This window comes from Meleagris gallopavo, chromosome 7 (assembly GCF_000146605.3).
Source record: "Meleagris gallopavo isolate NT-WF06-2002-E0010 breed Aviagen turkey brand Nicholas breeding stock chromosome 7, Turkey_5.1, whole genome shotgun sequence".
Lineage (NCBI taxonomy): Eukaryota > Metazoa > Chordata > Aves > Galliformes > Phasianidae > Meleagris > Meleagris gallopavo.
The window spans coordinates 1,028,313-1,044,382 of record NC_015017.2 but is presented as its reverse complement, the minus strand read 5'-3'; the positions used below and the strand labels follow the sequence as shown (position 1 = coordinate 1,044,382).

Below are 16,070 nucleotides of genomic sequence, written 5' to 3'. Positions count from 1 at the left end.
CAGAAGTCTGCTCTTACCATAACTGCTCCAGCAGAGATTCAAACCCCCTTCATTCACATCTGTGCACCCAGAGCCAGCACTAAGCACAGCACTGCTCCTGCTCAGCTTTGCTCAGATATTTCTCCAGGCAGACTCCAGGCTGCCTTCCAGAACCAGCTCTGTGCCCAGAGAGAAGCAGCAGCTTCCACTGCTATCTCTGAAGGCATTATCTGGATCACACAGTCAGACACTGGGGCCTGATTTATCCTAAAAGCTATGTGACATATATATAAATTATACATAGCTCTTGAAATCCATTTCCTTTCCAAGCTGAGAGGTGCTGACACAGAGCAGCACACAGCTGCCCCAGGACCTCCTGAAACCTAAAGAGAGCTCACTTGGAGTTTGGGTGAGTCATGACAGCGTGCCTTAAAACCCAGATGAAAGAAAAAGCAGTCACATAGTGGTACTTACACAGAGGCATCCCTAGATGGTGCTAAGAATTAACTTTATAGTGACCTATCCAAACCAGTTTACTCAGAGCCCTCCTTACAAATTTCACTCTCAGAAGAATACTATTTTTCAACAAGGAACTGTAAATATGTAGTCAAAAATACCAGCTATATATATACTAAATAAAAAAGCCTTAAGTGTTTTAAAACTGGAACATAATTACTTAACAAGGAAAAATGGCAATCTTCCCAAATCCAAAAACATCCCAAGGTTGTAAAGCATTTACTGCTGGACAAAGACAGCTATGAGTTATGGCCTCCCCACGTATATTAGGAGAATTACTTTTGAGAAATTTTATTTCTCAACCACCAGTTGCTGAAGATCAGAGAAATGCTCAGGAAGAAAACAGCAGTCCTGTGGCACGTCTATATTTGTCTACATATCTTAAATGTAGCTCAAAAAAAGGTCATTGTGCTGGCAGTGCTGTTTCTATAGATGGGTACCTGAGGACTTGTGTTGCTGGCACACACCTGCATCACCCACTAGTGAACTATTGTAGAATCACAGAATGGTTTGGGTTGGAAGGGACCCCAAACCCCACCCTGCCCCAACCCCTGCTGTGGGCAGAGACACCTCCCACAGACCAGCTGCCCATCGCCTCATCCAGCCTGGCCTTGAGCACTGCCAGGAATGGGGCACCTACAGCTTCTCTGGACAGTTGCACCAGGGCCTCACCACCTTCACTGTGAAGAATTTCTTCCTAATATCTAATCTAAATCTCCACTCCTTTCATTTAAAACCACACCCCTTCCCTGTCGCTATACCCTTCTCCAACATTAAGACCCACACGAGATCCAGACTGCAAAATTAGCCAGATGCAAGAACAGCTTTTGGAAAGGGACACCTTCAGTGAGTTTGCAGCTGTTGTTGTTGGCCCAACACACCTGTGACATCCAGCGGGCGCTTCTTCAGAGCAGTGACCACTGGGCCATCCTTCCTGCGCAACAGGGGGCTGCTCCGTCGTTCAGCAACTTTTTGCTTTAGTCTGGATCGTAATTTCAGGTTGGGTTCAGATGCTGAACAAAAGGAGGAAAAGCAAATAGTGTTTTAATATTATTTCAGTAGCTGTGTTACTCAGTGCAAAAGCTAGGTTACAGTTCAGCATCGGCAGAGCCTAAAGAAAAATAGTTATTTCACACTGTGTATCTGGAGCAATGACTTCTAAATATAATGAACGGTTTCCCGCCTATGCAGTATCTGAATTCACTGATAATGAAAGTCAATACTGTTTTAATTAAAAATAATAACCATTCTGCAGCATTGTCTCTCCAGTGTCTTACAATCTGTTGTGAACTCGTTTGGACCAGACCAGAGAGCATCAATTCACCTCCCCCGCTTCCTGCTACTGCTCAACTTTCTCCCAGGCCAGAGGTGGAACCTAACTTAGCGAGATCTAAAAATCAACACAGGGATAGATGAGACAGCTGAGATGTTGCTGTTTGGTCAGCAGGTAGCAACACTGTGGGACTGGGAGGCTGCCCGCCATGGCTTGGTGCAATGGGCAGCCCCACACCCTTGGAGTCACCAGACCATGATGTGAGCTGGCCCTGGGAGGGACACCGGGAGAGACGGAGGGGAGATAACACAAATCAAATCCCACAACAAAAAACACAAACATTTTCTCACTGGTTCAGCTCCCCAGAGCACCTCACGCTGGGATGCAATGAGCACCAGCAGCAACCGGAGAAAAAGGGCATGGGAGTGCGGCCAGTGTCAAAGCCAAGGGCAGGGAGGAGGAGGTTTATTTATTTGGGGAGATACTTGATTACACCATCTCGGCCACAGAGTTACACCGTATCTAGGAAACACATCAAATACTTTGAAAATTCAGGGCTGCCCAGAGTGGGTGTGCATCTGTTTGCTGAGACCACAGACTGACTTGCTTTGTGTACATCACACAGCTGAAATATCCTCTTAAATAAATACTTCTGTACCCAAATCCTGGGATTCCATTTCTCTAAAAGTCAAAGCAGAACTGCTGGGATCCCCTAATATCTCTGGGCTAATGGCAGCTAGCAACACCAAGCACCTTTGTACTGTGCAGCTTATCAGGTTCTTACAAAGGTAATGAAGCCTTAAGTCAAGATTCCTCCTGCGAGATGATTTTCTCTGTAAACTTTGCAATCTCTGGAGCATATACAAAATATCTGCTTCGGTGCTTGAGGGCTCCTGACAGTTATGAGATTTGTGAGCTGGCCCAATCTTTTCCATTCCTCAGTCTCTTAACAACTCGGCAGCTTAATCCCTTTGAACCAGCAAATCCTGTGCTCTTGCCATTAACTACCAACGCACTCAGCTCCCTGCACTCCGAGCCCAATAATCTGCATTTCTTTAGAAGACTTAAAATGGGGTTTACAAACTGATTTGAATTACCTAAGTCTGGCTGCGGATGTATTTCCCTACAATTGGCTTTGACCACCAGGTCATGTAAAAGATCAAGACCAACCGTGTTAATTGCAGGGCTCAAAAATCAGAAGCTGATGAATTCAAGATCAAATGCTTTAAGTTAAGCCATCAAAACAGTTCTTTGATGAAACTTTGGGAAGGGAAAAAAAGAGCTTTTCATGACTGTTTGGGACAGAAAAATGCCAGTAAGAGATAAAGGAAGCACTAAAAAAAGTGTCACTCATCAAGATGGTGCTTAAAATGCAATATGAAGTGCATTAGCAAAGGAGAGAATCATCTTATAGGACATTTGCATATAAAATGGCAGGGGGCTGAATGCAAATCTGTCATTTGCTTGGAGGACAAAATTAGAGGAGTGGACTAGATAAAATACAAGTGAGTGCTCTGACTAGTTCCTGTATGAAAATTCTCTTCAAAGCTGAAGTTGGCCTTAATATTTTTAAAGTTGTCTTTGGACATGAGGGAGTTCAGTATCTCAGGCTACATGCTTTAAAGATGTTGCAAGTATCATTGATTAGTAACCATTGAGATGCTACTATCAAGATCTTAAAGAATAAATGGGAATGTGTCACAGCTAGATGCTGATCCATTCCATTTTAGACACATTTGCACTGCCAGCTAGTAAATGAAATATAAGCCCATGCCACAGCTGTTGCAAGGATCTATCTTCTGACAAAGAAAAACATGACAATATAAACTGTACTTTGGTGTGAATTTCATTCACACACGATTTATATTGTGCATGGCATTCATCTGACGTACGTCTTCTGCTGGGAACAGATGAGTAATTGTATGATTCTCAGGCACAGAGAATGAATGGATTGGAAACACCTTAAAAGACATCAGGAAGGACAGATCTGGGGATCACAGTTTACCTAGCACTACCAGATATGCCCCCTGCATACAGCCACAGCAGAAAATCCATCCGTGTAGAAGGAAAGGAACAAACATACAGCATTACAAACCTAAGAGAGAGAAGTTACGGCCAAAATGGTACGTGATAATTTGCCAGACAGAAATATTTTCAGGTTGAAGTACCCTGTGTACTCCTGCTTTGCTCCCCCAGGCAGAGGACCAAATTCTGAAACACAAAATGTCTACTTAAGAACCACACTTGTTTAGTTACAATCCCTGCCTTTGTTCCATGATAGAACTCTGAGTTTTTCTCCCAAATATAATCCCAAATTTAACATATCATCGAGACCTCAGAAAGCATAAACCCTACATGCCTTTAATTGGGTGTTATACAACCCAAAGTGAGGGAATTAAGACTCAGCACCAGCAGTGCAGAACAGCCTCCAGTTCAAAGAATGTACCTCTACCACATTTCATAACTAAAGAGTAAGTTTTCAAGAGGCTTTTCCAAAACTCAGAACAGTAATTTCAGCTTATTCACAGCTTCTAAACAACAGTTTTTAAACCAAAGAGAGCTGTCCTTCAGAAGTATAAATTCTGAATTTAGGCAACATATGAATTTGAGCAATTCTATGATTCTATGCCGTTGTTAGAGTTAGGGTAGTATGATGATGCTGTGGTTGGACTTGATGATCTTTAGGGTCTTTTCCAATCTGAGCAATTCTACGACACACAACTATCAATACCAGTTTAGTAAAATTCAATTTTCAATAACCCCAGTTCCACTGAAGACCTCTTGAGGCTCATCCTTCAGGCTTCAAATCCAAAGTGTTGTTCCCAGTGACTGTTAACTATTGTAACATGGAGAACTTTCAACTGAAAACCAAAACATACTGGTCTTTTACAGCTTAAGGTGGTGAATTATTTTAAACAAACGTTGTGAATTTATTAAAAAATCAGTTCGATTCCTGCTTAGCAAAGAAATGAAGCACAGGGCCAAGTCTGAGTCAGCTTCAGAGAAGCCAGTGGGATTTCTTAAGCAGTGACATACTTAATTTGGCCCATAATAGGGGTTTATTCAAAGAATATTTTGTTTTTCTCTGAGCAAATTAATAACTAGAACACAGGCCAAAAGCTTCCTTAGTTTTCACAGACTCAAACCCAAGTTACCCCTCTTTTACTTCATTTACTGCAGCAGGACTCATGTAATCCAATTCTCCAACATTTATGTCACTCTCATTGTTTTCTTCCTGGAACTGCATCCACTAAGCTGCTGAACTAATCTGACATTAAGTCTATGCAAGTTAAAAACACAAAATCCTGGGCAGAGTTTGCCCTGTTCCCATTACACATCTACGAAAAAAGCAAACAATGCACCGTGAAAACTCTAATTCCAGTCCTCGCATATCTTAATTTTGGGGGCTGGGGATTGAGAAAGGCTATGATTCTTTTTTTTTTTATTTTTTTAAACCACATTCCAAGCCACAGCAGTCAGGCAAAGGCCAACACAATTACCTTGTCACTTTTCTAGAGTCCAGGTTACCCCATGGCTAAACAAAGGAGAGGAACAGAGAAACCTGTCTGAAGCAGGCCTTTTGCATAACACAGAATCTTAATGAAGACAAATGATCTTTTGTTTAGGTAGGAGGGATCACACGTTATGCAATTTAGTGTCTGCCTCTTCTCCCCAAAAATACTGGATCTTCTGCCTCAACTGGTCAGAAGGATCTGGTAAAGCTGGCAATGGCAAAATTCACCAGTGGCTGAGCAAAAAGCTTTAACAGCCACAGGATTGTTCCACCACAATCCCTCTAGACCACAGGGGTGCTCACATTCTTGATTTCCAATCCCAGACATTGGTATAGAGGAGAAGAATCTGATCCCTGACAAACGTACCCAGAGGAGAGAGGTACCACAGGGCACAAACAGCAGCAGCAAATTCCTGAACTAGAAAGGACAATGAGAACAAGACGACCTGGATCTTCTGCAGAAACAAACTCAATTTTTTGTATGCTAGGTACTATGCTAGAGAGCATGACCTGAAAGAGTCCATCTTGGAATACAGATACATTAGAAGGGCTGGAGATGATATTTGCAGAGTTTTCTCTTGTGTGTTGGCACAAGCACTGTTTAAGAGCTTTGTGAACAGGCTATTTTGTATATTTGTGGAAGGTTGTGTCCTTAAAATGAAAACTTATTGAAGGCTAACTTGGCATTTCTTCATGCTTAGTAGTCTTAGCATATAAGCAGTACAAAGGAGGCTTCATTAAGCTGAGCACACAACGTTCACACTTTTTACAGCTTCACTGTCATGTGCCTGACTATAGAATCATGCAGAAAGGCAGCGTCACAGAGTGCTGCAAAGGTTTCCACCGTGAACAGCCAAAACTGGACTAGAAAAACAAACACATGGAAATGCCACATCTTGTCTCTGTCTTCCCCTTTCCAAGTCTAAATAAAGACAGCAACTTTGCAGCGCTCAAAGTATTATCTGGAAGGAAAGATAAGAGATGTGAAAGGGAATAAGGAAGTGAAAGAAGGAAGAAAATGAAGTCCAGCATATGAGTTTCTCCAGTAAGGTGTTTAACACAGCACTGAGCTCTGCAGGAGGGAAGGAGACAAACATGGAATTTCCATACAGACCCAAAAAGCTGCAGAGCTCGTTCAGAGAGGGCTGACTCAGCACAAGGGCAGAGAGCAGCTCCAAGCAGCAGAGATCACAGTGGAGGGCCACAGGTGCTGGCAGCCCCATGCCACTTGCCTTCTTCTACCTCCTTGTCCTGTCCTTCCAGCATTGTGCCTCTCTCTGGTGCTGGGCTACTCCTACGATAAACAAACCTGGGCACATATATAGGTATTTGCTCCAAAAGTGCTGTGAATGAAAACTCCAGTTTTCCCTTTTTGGATTCCTCACACTCATGCTAGAAGTGCACCCTGGTTGTTTCAGCAGAGCTCCTGAGCAAGAAAAGGGGGTGACCCCTCCTTTGGCTTCTAAACAAACCTCAGCACTGCGCAGGAGCCCATGGAGCACATTTCATAGCTGAATTCCCTATTATGCCAGTGCGGCCCTCAGAAGAGATGGAGGGAATAAAGAGAGCATTTGCTGGTCCTCCAGCTGCACTTTGGTTTGTTCTGTTCTCTGAAATGTCAATGGTCTGATCTGAAGAGCTATTCTGTAGCATTACAGCAATAAGTGATTTTTTTTCTTCATTAAGTTATTTTTGGATTTGGACTGACGTTCTTCATTTGGAGCAGAGCACACTGTCTATGACAAGATAGAAGCCTTCACACCGCAGAGCACAGCCGGGGGGCAGGACCCCCAAGCACGCCGGCAGGGAGGACAGGGTGGGTGGAGAGCAACACTGCTTTTCAGCTTGAGCGATGCTCCACACTGTATAAAGCTCAAAGATTTCTCTAAATTACACTCCCACTACACACCAGGATTTCAGCCTACTCTATTTTCCTCTAAACAATCTTTGTCACAAAACAAACCACTCAGAACGTTCCAAAATCAGAACTCACAGAGGTATTTGTGCCTTTCTTGACAAATACAGTATTTTAATTATGGACTTTCATTTTGCCCTTTATTGTTTCTAAGTACAAGCTCAGAACAATTTCACCTGCTTAGCTCCAACAACTCTGTGCGTCAGCAACACTGCAAGGAAACCAACAGCATCACAGAAACACAGAATGTTAGGGTTGGAAGGACTTTAAGCCCATCCTGTTCAACTCCTGCCAAGAGCAGAGCTGCCACCAGCTGAATTAGGCTGCCCAGGGTGAGATGCTGGATGCCTTCCTCCTTTATACTCCTCACCAGCATCCATCTTGATCCAGCACCACAACACCTAGCTCCCTTTTAGGGCTGAAAGCTATAGTGGTTGCTGGGATCAGCACGGGTGATGCATTTCTCAGATTCCTTCTGTGGTATCTCCCAGAAGCTGCTGAAGTACAAGAAAACAAGCAGCCATTGTGGCCTTCCACCTGTGCTACCCAAGGGAAAGTCCAAGGAGCAGCTCTCAATTTGCGCCTTGCTTTGCTCCTGGAAAGAAGTCACTGCAGTGAAGAGGTGCACAAGCCAGGCCCTGACAATGCTGAGCCACAAACTTCTCCTTGGAGAAGAGTGGGCTGTGAAGGTTAAGGACAGCTTGCTTTTACCACAAGCTCCAAGACACAGTACTTGACCTATAACCAGTTCTCCTTTGTCTGTCAAAAGGCATTGCTGGGAATTGAGTTGTTGTGCAGGATCCCTGTTTTTTCCTGGTCCCCAGTGAACAGTAGCTGAAAAAGGGGCCTGTGACACTTCCCAGTTGTTGTTTCTCCCCAAGTACATACCACACACATGCACACGCTCATTTACTACCTAGCCAGGAAACTGAGAGACAGATACTTGCCAAAGATGTCTTTGTAAGCTCCCAGTCTGGCATTACATTCAGACTGGCTTTGGAAATAGTGGAAATTCACACCCTGAGACGCTACTCCATGGCTCTGCAGTGCAAACACACTTGGGACCACAGGAATCCTTTGCCTCTCTAAGATCTCCATGCTCATCCTGATCATCACCGCCCCAAAGCAGCCACCAATGAGGCTGGAGGCAAAGCAAAAAGCAGGAGCCAGAGCCTTGGATTCTCCAAAACTGGGACAGTGGGTGCAGGGTCTGAGCCAAGCACACCAAGTAGCTGTCCCTTGCTCCTTATCCAACAGCAGAAGCAAAATCACAGCGAGACCTGGGCCTGCCTCACAGCCTGCCTGGATGATTCCTGCGGATGCAGGCACATTCATGCTTACAGTTTCGCAGAACATCGTTTACAAGCTCTTCGAAGAAATGGTTTTCTTCCCCACTTTGGTGTCAGGTTTAAATATAGATCCACAGACCATGCAATCTCAGAGAGCTGAACGCAATTTGGCCAGGCGAGTCTAGCAGGTGCTGTGCTTGGCAAAACTACTGATTTCAGTGACAGCTAATTGAAATGCTGTGGCTTCCATTAGAAATCCTGATTAGCTGTCAAGTTCCAAGGAACGTGAGGAATCCTCGCCCCTTTGCAGAAGCCAGAAGGAAAGCTAGTGTCTGATAGAACATGGCTAAACCCTGCATGGCATGTTAAAAAACAAGCAAAGAAAAAATCCCACAAAAGCAAAAGAAAAAGCATGTTAACAAGTTAAACAATGCTCCTCAGTCTTTCACAAACCCCTGTGATGTAGGCCATTCCAGCTTCCTAATTAACAGCACGTCAAGATCATGCATACAGCAAAGGAAGCATGCATATACGTAGTTAAGGAAACTACACAAATGGGGAAATAAGAAATCCTTATCTTAAGTTATTTAAAGCAAAAGGAGAAAAGCATGAATGGCATCAGCCAAACTATTCTTAGTTTGGTTAAGGAAGAGAAAGCCACAAAGGGTTCAGCTAGAGAGAACTCAGTGAAACACCCTGCAGCCAGGCTAAGTGCAAGTTCAAGCCATTGGTAACTGTACCAGCCAGAGCCTGGCAGCACAACAACCTCATGCAGAACCTGAACAGCCAACAAACCAGGACATAATTTGTTAAAACAAACCAGAGGGGGTGGGATTTCAGGTGGCAGGATGCATTAGGAACATGCTGCAAGTGTCTGCTGTTTCACATGCTGATTGTTTCCAAGCACTCTTAGGACACTGCTCACGCACACATGTACTTTTACTCAAGAGAGGGTGGCCAGCTGATCACGTCTCTGATGCAACATTCACACTTGAGTGTTCCACTACCAAGCGATCCCCAGGGGTGCGCAGAGGGCTGCTATACACCACTCCACGTTGCAATGCTTTAAGTAATCAGAGCGAAGAAGGGTAGCACTTTTAAACCCACTACAATTACAGGTTCATTCTTTCTGAACAATTTCTCAACATGCAGAACGTGTTGCCAACTCCAGAAACGTACCCTAGCAGAAATCACTGCTCCAAGTGCCTTCCTGCAGCGTCCCCAGTCCCCCCGTCCCTAACAATGACACTGGATTGATGCCAGCCCTGCTAATCTCAACTGTGCTGTGATGGACTCTGTTATTTGAACTGCAAATATTTAATCTAATTTAATAAAATTGGACTACGTGATATGGCGGTTTTAAATTACAAATACAAAGCCAGAGTTTTGACTGGTGCCAAAAATCTGAAAAGCTCACTTGTAAAAAAGAACTTTATTTAGGATGGGCTCCAGCCTTCCCTGCCTTTTGTTTACACCAGGCTGTTCAGGAGTCCACAGAATCACAGAATCACAGAATTGTAGTGGTTGGAAGGGACCTCTAGAGATCATCGAGACCAACCCCCCTGCCAAAGCAGGTTCCCTACACCAGGTCGCACAGGTAGGCGTCCAGGCGAGACTTGAATATCTCCAGAGAAGGAGACTCCACAACCTCCCTGGGCAGCCTGTTCCAGTGCTCCGTCACCCTCACCGTGAAGAAGTTCTTACGCACATTCGTGCGAAACTTCCTATGCTGCAGCTTATGTCCGTTTCCCCTCGTCCTGTCTCCACGTACCACTGAAAAGAGACTGGCCTCACCATTATGGCCGCCACACCTCAGATATTTATAAACCTGGATCAGGTCCCCTCTCAGTCGTCTTTTCTCAAGGCTAAACAGACCCAGTTCACTTAGCCTTTCTTCATAGGGGAGATGCTCCAGGCCCTTCACCATCTTTGTGGCCCTCCGCTGGACTCTTTCCAAGAGATCCCTGTCTTTTTTGTACTGGGGAGCCCAGAACTGGACACAGTATTCCAGATGAGGCCTTACCAGGGCAGAGTAGAGGGGGAGGATCACCTCCCTCGACCTGCTGGACACGCTCTTTTTAATGTCCAAGCAACTTAACATTCTTGGAAATGGGGTTTCTGCAGGATATCACTGTGTTAGAGTCTGAACTGCTGTTACATTGAAAGGAAAATGAAAGAAAACAACAAAAAAGGTCTCCTCTGAACCTTGCAAGGGAACTTGCATGCACTGCATACAAATCCCCAGAAGATTAATGCCAGTGGCCACAAAGAATAAGCATCGGTGTTCTGGAAAAACAAAATCAGCTAACTATCCTCCTATTTTAAAATAATGATTTTTAATAATGCCATTAGATACGTTTATCTTCTTTAATTCACTCTGTCTGACAACAGTTTTATCAGCCAGAGGCTTAATCAGAACTCAGTCTAGGAAACAACAGGAGTATGTGCAGACACTCTTTTCTACTGCAGAAATCCACTGTTACAGCATTTGCAGTGAGAAGGATGATCTATACTCAAATTAAAACTGCAAGAAATGGCCCTAAAGAGAGGGAGGTTTTTGTTAAAATACCATTCCTGCCATGGGGCTGCTAAGATGCGCTCCGCCAAAGTGGAGGTTCTGGTTTCAAAAGAGCAGAAAGGTCTTCAGATTCGTGCTGTCCACAAGCCCTGTGCAATAGATATGACACCAAGGGACACTTCCTTGTGAGAACATGCTGTGAATTTCCAGAGGAGACCGACACTCTTCAGCAGAGAAGAAGCAAATGGCATCAGTGGATGCTAGCAGCCCAGGACCAGCCTTCCTTCTTCCAGGCAGATATGTATGCAAAGCACATCTTTGTGTGCTGACAGCTCCAGAATTGAAGGAAATCTCCTTTGAGGGCAGCCCTCCAGCAGCACTCACCTTCTCCATGCAAGGACAAGTCCTGAGGCCCAGACAGCGTCACTCTGGCTGTCTCCAACATTGACTAGGCAGCAGCAGATGCCGGCACCTAACGCAGTGTTTGGCTTGTCATTATCTAGAAATGGAGATTAGAGGATGCCCTACACTTCAGCAAATTCTGTTTCCCTCTCTGCCTCTGGAGTCCTGCAGAAAGAGCCTGCTTTCTTGTCGTCACTTACCCTGAAGGCACAGGGTGTGTACAGGAAGAGCCCTCACCCTGGGAAGGACTTTCCCATCTTAAGTTGATTCTTGTGCAGCTGATGTGTCTGGTACCTGCCACCCAGCCCAGCATGCCTAGTGACTGGGAAAACCATCTACTGAGTGACAGCCAGGAATTCATCCACAGATCCATCCAGCAGTACAGGTACTATGGTGTGGAAGCTGTTCATAAAATGCCTTCAAAAGCACAGACCTGGGAGACAGGAGGCACAAGGCAGCAGTGCACAAGTGTTATGTTTTTCTAGTCAGATGACAAAAGAAGAAAAAAAAACAAAATAATCCACCTTCACATCAATTTACAGAGATAATGAGAATCATGATGAGGACACATAAGACCCACTTGACTTTCAGCTATTAGGAGTAGAAATGTTGTGAGAATACCTACACCTCTCCTAAAAGGAAATGGAGGTGCAGCCAGCTCCTGGGAACTGATTTAGGACAGCCAATTTGACCAAAGGCTGTAGTAAATCCATAGAAAGGTCTCGTTAACATACCAGCCCATTCCTGACCAGAACGATCACAAAAACCAGTGCTCATCCCTGTACATTTAATGGTCCACAAAACACAGCTGAGAAATAGCTAGAAGCACCTGTGGGACACACAAAGCTCAGTCAAGACAGGATTTTCCTATTCTGAAGCAATTTTCAACATGCACCATCATCTGCATCATCCATGCAAGCAGCAGAGCTCCCCAGATTGGGGTGAGCTTGTTGCAGCTCGGCTCTTCCCTGAAGGGAGCTGGCTGCTGAAGATCACAAGCCTGCAAGTTAGAAGCTGAGGCAGTGTTGGCTAAGGCATGTGATATGGAGCTGAGGACCACAGCCAAACAAAACAAACTGGTTTACATAATATATAGTTGAGAAATAACTGACTTGCTTAGCCACCATGCAGAGAGAAACCTAACTGAGAAATAACTGTCTAGGTGTGAACCAAAACCTTTGCAGGAAGTCCCTACAACTTTGACTGGCAGAAACATTTTTATTTATTTAAAGTATAAACTTGTATATAAAATGCAAATCCCAGAAGAAATGAACTTTTCTTGGTACTTTTCTCACTCAGCAAAACATACTTTGACTTCAGACACGCAGATCTCTGTATTAATTTTGACTTTGTGAAAACATCTCACAAGCTTTGACACACAACGAAGCTGTCTTCTGCATGTAGCTCTGCAAGCCTGCACAACCAAAGCCTCTCTCTAACACTGCTTGCTCAGTGACAGCTGGAAGGGGGAGAGGAGAGTGGGGTGGTGTGAGCACTTCTTAAATAAATTGCTCCATGAAATACAGCTTTTTGGCAACATACTCTTTTTTTTTCTTTTGGAAATGTAAGGACCAAGTGTGACAGCAAAGACAACAGGTAACACAGAAAATCAGTGGGAGCATTACCTGTTTTTCTGAGTGGGAAGTCATCTTTGGAATCGTACATCCCCAGGACAGGGTGATTGTAGGTGCCAGATACGCCACTTTGAGGTGGGGAGCTCTGGTCCAAGGAGCTGTGCTGTGTCTTCCTGCATGGTCAGGGAGAGAAAGAGAAGGGAGAAATTTAACACAAGTGAAGCATAAAGGGAGAGAGTTCAGTTTCATCTTCCACTCTGAACAATAAAAAGGAAAATCTCTTGGGACCAGCTTTCTCATTCTAGGTACTAGAAAGAGATTAAAAGATCATCTGAAGGCTAATATACAGGGAGGAGACTAAACATATGCCTAATTTTCAGTATTGGAATGACCCCGCTGAGAAGGCTCCACGTATTTAGTATGTATTTAACCACAGTTTTAAGCCATACTTGAGCTAGGTTTCAGTAAGTTCTATCTGTAAAGCTAAGCACAGGTCTCGTTGCTTCCCTCAACTACAGCATGAACAAACAATTCCCCTTCACTGCATAAAACCTTGAGAGAAAGCCTAAGGATGAAACCAAACCAAAGGGTGAGCACATGAAGGACCACATGTTTAGGCAGGCCAACAGCAGCTTTGCTGCTGCACTGCGCCCTGACCCCAGCACTTAGCATGCATCGGGCCAAAGCACTCAGCACCCTCCAAGGTTAACTTCTGGAGGCTGGTGATTTAAAGCTTTGTTTGAGCAGGCTGCTGGAAGGAAAGCACATGCTATTTGCTAAGGATATTAAATAATAAGAGAGTTTTCTAAACCTCCTACCTATGCGTGTTGGCTGCATCTTCCCTACTTAATGCCTCGTGTCCAGCTTTGCCATGAACCCCAGTTGGTAAAGACTTCTGGAAACCTCCACATTTCCATGTTAGCAGAGCAGCTACATCATTGATTGAGCAATACAAGTGGCAATCATACAGTTGTCAAGCAATCTCAGCTTTTAACTCAAGTAAACAGAATCAAAACCCTGTTTTACTTCTTCAAATGATAGAACAATACAGGACAAGTGCTTAGCTGAGAGATGCAAAGAGCTGAAATTCTACCCTGCTTAACAATCAGGCATTCACAGAGGTTTTGACTAAAATATTTTGCTCTAAAAGGCTCTTTAAGGAACAAAATTGAGCCATTCTCAATTTGAAAATTACTCTCCAGTCCATTGGATTCCTTGAGCAGTACATTTTGAAGCTCAAGTCAGAAGGAGGCTGTTGGGTGAGATGTGGCACAGCGATTCTAGTTACACCCTTCAAGAAAACAGCAGAAAAACACACCACGCTTTCTAAGTGATTGTTACAAACACTTCTGAAAAGTTTGTTCAGTGTCTGCATAGAATCTCATTCCAGCAGTTCTCACCAAGCAGCATGATTCACTGCGTTTTCCTAATCCTCCCCCCTTTCTATCCTAAACTTCCCTACACACAGGCTGAATAATTGTGTGTTCTCACACTGCTGCATTTCACATCAGCGCTCGCACACATCTACACATGTCCTTTGTCACACTGGCAGCAGTAAATGCCCATATGCAGCACAGTTTAATCATCACCTGAAATAAAAACAGAACCACGTTGAAAAATATTTGAATCCCTCCTGAAAACAGACGTCGCTTTCTCTGCCCAGATCTGCTCATACCATAGGAAGGCTGCACAGAGAGATGTTTCACAAACAGGAAGCCCAGGCTACGCAAGCCAAGAGCCCCTCAAACCCACCATGGCACACAATCACATTTTTCTCTTGCCTATACAGGCAATAGAATTTTTCTCTTTCCTTTTTTTTTTTTTTTTTTTAACATCATGACTTAAGCTGAACAATCACGTACATTGAAGCTATTTTCATCACTTTGTTAGGGAATGCGCAGGAACTCAAAGGGCCTGTTTAGATGTGCTCTGGAGTTGCTGAATGACAGACATTTCACTCTGCAAACATGAATGCATTTCATTGCTTGAGGACTAGGATCCAAAACCCTACACTGCTCAGAGCAAAATGCACTGGTCTGCATGCCCGTTCAGGAATTTCAGAGGTTCTGAAAGAGGTGAAATTGTATACTAAATCGAGTTTGCAGGCATTCCTGGAAGTACATATCTTCACATAACGCATTCTCTGTTCTTTGGGCTGTGAGGTCCATCAAAAGCCCGTGCACACAGCAAAGCATGTGTGACACTTCCAACATATTCATGCAATGTAAACTGAATACATATTCAAACGCGTATCTCTGTTGGAATGTTTTATGCACAGAGAACAACAACATTTATGTATGTTGGCATAATTTAACGTGTAATTATTTCTCTCTATCCCCATGGCATGCAAATACTCAGTTCAACTCCCTTTCACGATGGCTACTGCGTTGAGTGGCTACTTCCCAAGAGCATTTCCGAAAACTTCCAAGGGAAATAACAGCCCTGTTTGCTGAGCCCGAGGTGCTCTATCTTTGTTCCTGCTAAGTCACTCTTATTTATGTTAAGTGTCTTCAAGAGCAGGACCTCCTGCAAGGAGGGCTGCCTAGCAGATCCAGAATCCACAGGAGGGACAGTCTGACAATGGAATTCAAAAGAACCTCTTCTTTTGTTGCCTGTCATTAACATAATCTGAAAATTATAGTCCACCACACAATCTTAAACAATTGCATTTAGACAGGAGCTGTATATATTAGAGAATATACAAAATGGTTTGAATACCATGGAGTCAAATACTGAGCAGGATCTCCGTGAAAGCTTCTGAGAGATAATATGGAGCAGCTGAAGGAGCTGGGGTTGTTCAGTGTGGAGAAGAGGAAGCTCAAGGGGGACCTCACTGCTCCACAACTGCCTGAAGGGAGGTTGTAGTGAGGTGGGGGTTGGCCTCTTCTCCCAGTTAACAGCAATAGGATGAGAGGTGATGGTCTCATGCTGCACCAGGGGTGGTTCAGGTTTGTTATTACAAACAATTTCTTCTCAGAGCAGTGCTGCAGTGGCACAGCTGCACAGGGAGTGCTGGGGCCACCATCCCTGGGGGTGTTCCATAACTGTGGGGATGTGGCACTGAGGGATGTGGGCAGTGGGCATGGTGGG

At 44.3% G+C, this 16,070-nt stretch overlaps 1 protein-coding gene across 8 annotated transcripts in view; it reads right to left on the bottom strand.

Moving 5' to 3' along the window:
• The window catches only part of HDAC4 (histone deacetylase 4), a 208,364-nt gene that overhangs the window by 71,526 nt on the left and 120,768 nt on the right, over window positions 1–16,070 (bottom strand). For all 8 annotated transcript variants that reach the window (XR_794053.3, XM_010713207.3, XM_010713201.3 and 5 more), the window contains 2 exons: window positions 13,032–13,153; window positions 1,377–1,508 (listed from right to left, as the gene is read on the bottom strand). Coding sequence is in view for 7 of the 8 variants with exons in the window: in XM_010713207.3 (XP_010711509.1) it covers window positions 1,377–1,508; window positions 13,032–13,153 (254 nt within the window). In the remaining variant the exon portion in view is untranslated. The remainder of the gene's footprint in view (window positions 1–1,376; window positions 1,509–13,031; window positions 13,154–16,070) is intronic.